Here is a 1609-nt window from a genome sequence, read left to right on the forward strand (position 1 = left end):
AAATACCATATAACCTTTATTGTTATATTGTTACCTAAATTTTACCATTTGATATTTATAAGCATATTGTCCTGTATGAACAATTAACATCACCAGTCAAAATCTATGTCAGATTTGATTACATGTACAAATTCCCAGTCATAGTAACAGAGGGGGGAAAAAAAGCAAAAGATTGTCCATGAAAGTGATTTTTTTTTTTTTTTTTTTGCTCACTGTTGCATCCAAAGAATTATAAAACAGGGGGTATTTATAGATCAGGTTAAAAGTCACTTTTTACATTTCCTTGTGCAGAAAAGTTTAACCAATTGTTTTTAAAGTTTTATCTTATATCCCAGCTAAACACAAAATTTAGCATTGAATGGGATGAATTCAGGACTCTGTGTGTTTAAACAACATGGAGATTCTGCCTTCACAGCACCATGCGGGATGTAGTTATAAGGCACAATAACATCACATATCTTTACTACATTGTTTGCACTTGCTTACTTTTTCTATTTAGAAGCCTGAGAAATCGTGTCCTTAAAAGTTGTGAACCCAAACCATAGATTATTGGATTAAGGAGGGGTGGGAATGATAAACAGTACAGAGAAAAGAACAGTTTAGTGTGATAAGACATGTGTCTATTGACTAATCGACCATGTATTAGTTCAAAAAAGCATCCAAATGAATAGTTAATGATAGCTAGTAGGTGGGGAGTGCAGGTCCGAAGGGCCTTGAACTTGGATTTGTTGAAAGACAATATGCATATCCTCAGGATGTGTATATATGAGTAAAAGATCATGACAAGCTGAGGAAGTGTATAAAAAACCGAAGCTACTAAGCCAATAATGTTAACAATAGATGTGTCTATACATGCAAGTCTTACAAGTAAGTAGTTAATACAGTACACCTTTTCTATGGTTCTCCCACAAAATGGCAGCTGAAGGGTTGAAATGAAAAAAATCAGAAATGCCAGCATGGGGTAAACCCACATAAAAGCAACCAGTTTAACAATTCTCTGTGACATTATTGAATGATAACACAGTGGATAACAAATAGCCACATACCTGTCATAGCTCATTGCTGCAAGAATTGTGAATTCATTGATGGCATATGTGTGTATAGCATAGATCTGAGTTAGACAAAATGAAATTGAAATCTCACGTGAGGAAGACAGCAGGTTGATCAGCAGTGCTGGCAGTAATGCAGTGCCTCCTAACAACTCATTCACAGCCAAATTACACAACAGAACATACATTGGCTCATGCAGTGATTTTTCATGATAAACTACTTCAATCAAAGTAACATTCTCAGCAATGATGGCTAGGTATATAATCAGGAAAATGCAAAAGTACAGTGGCTTCAGGTTTTCCATTCCATAATATTCAGACAGATAAAAAGATGTCACAAAAGAAAGGTTTGTCATGCTGACAGAGCTTCATCAAATGACACAAGTTCACTTTGTGTTTTTTGAGCTGTAAACAATATAGTCTTACTTAACTGTGATGAAAACCAACTATACTGTTGATAAAATTTATAATCTTTTTATTTCTTTAAAAAACAGGATTTTGTGGGTAAAAAATGGCTCATAATGCCCCCTACAGGGTAAAACCACGTTATGTTTTTCATG

General features: G+C 34.6%; 1 protein-coding gene across 1 annotated transcript; it reads right to left on the minus strand.

Moving 5' to 3' along the window:
* Positions 1-335: 335 nt before the first annotated feature.
* LOC121654582 (olfactory receptor 52K2-like) lies at positions 336-1405 on the minus strand. The gene is given in 2 exon segments (XM_042008792.1): positions 336-475; positions 478-1405. Coding segments are annotated over 2 exon segments (1068 nt in total).
* Between the last annotated feature and the right edge of the window lie 204 nt (positions 1406-1609).

The sequence above is a fragment of the Melanotaenia boesemani genome, chromosome 15 (genome assembly GCF_017639745.1).
Source record: "Melanotaenia boesemani isolate fMelBoe1 chromosome 15, fMelBoe1.pri, whole genome shotgun sequence".
NCBI lineage: Eukaryota > Metazoa > Chordata > Actinopteri > Atheriniformes > Melanotaeniidae > Melanotaenia > Melanotaenia boesemani.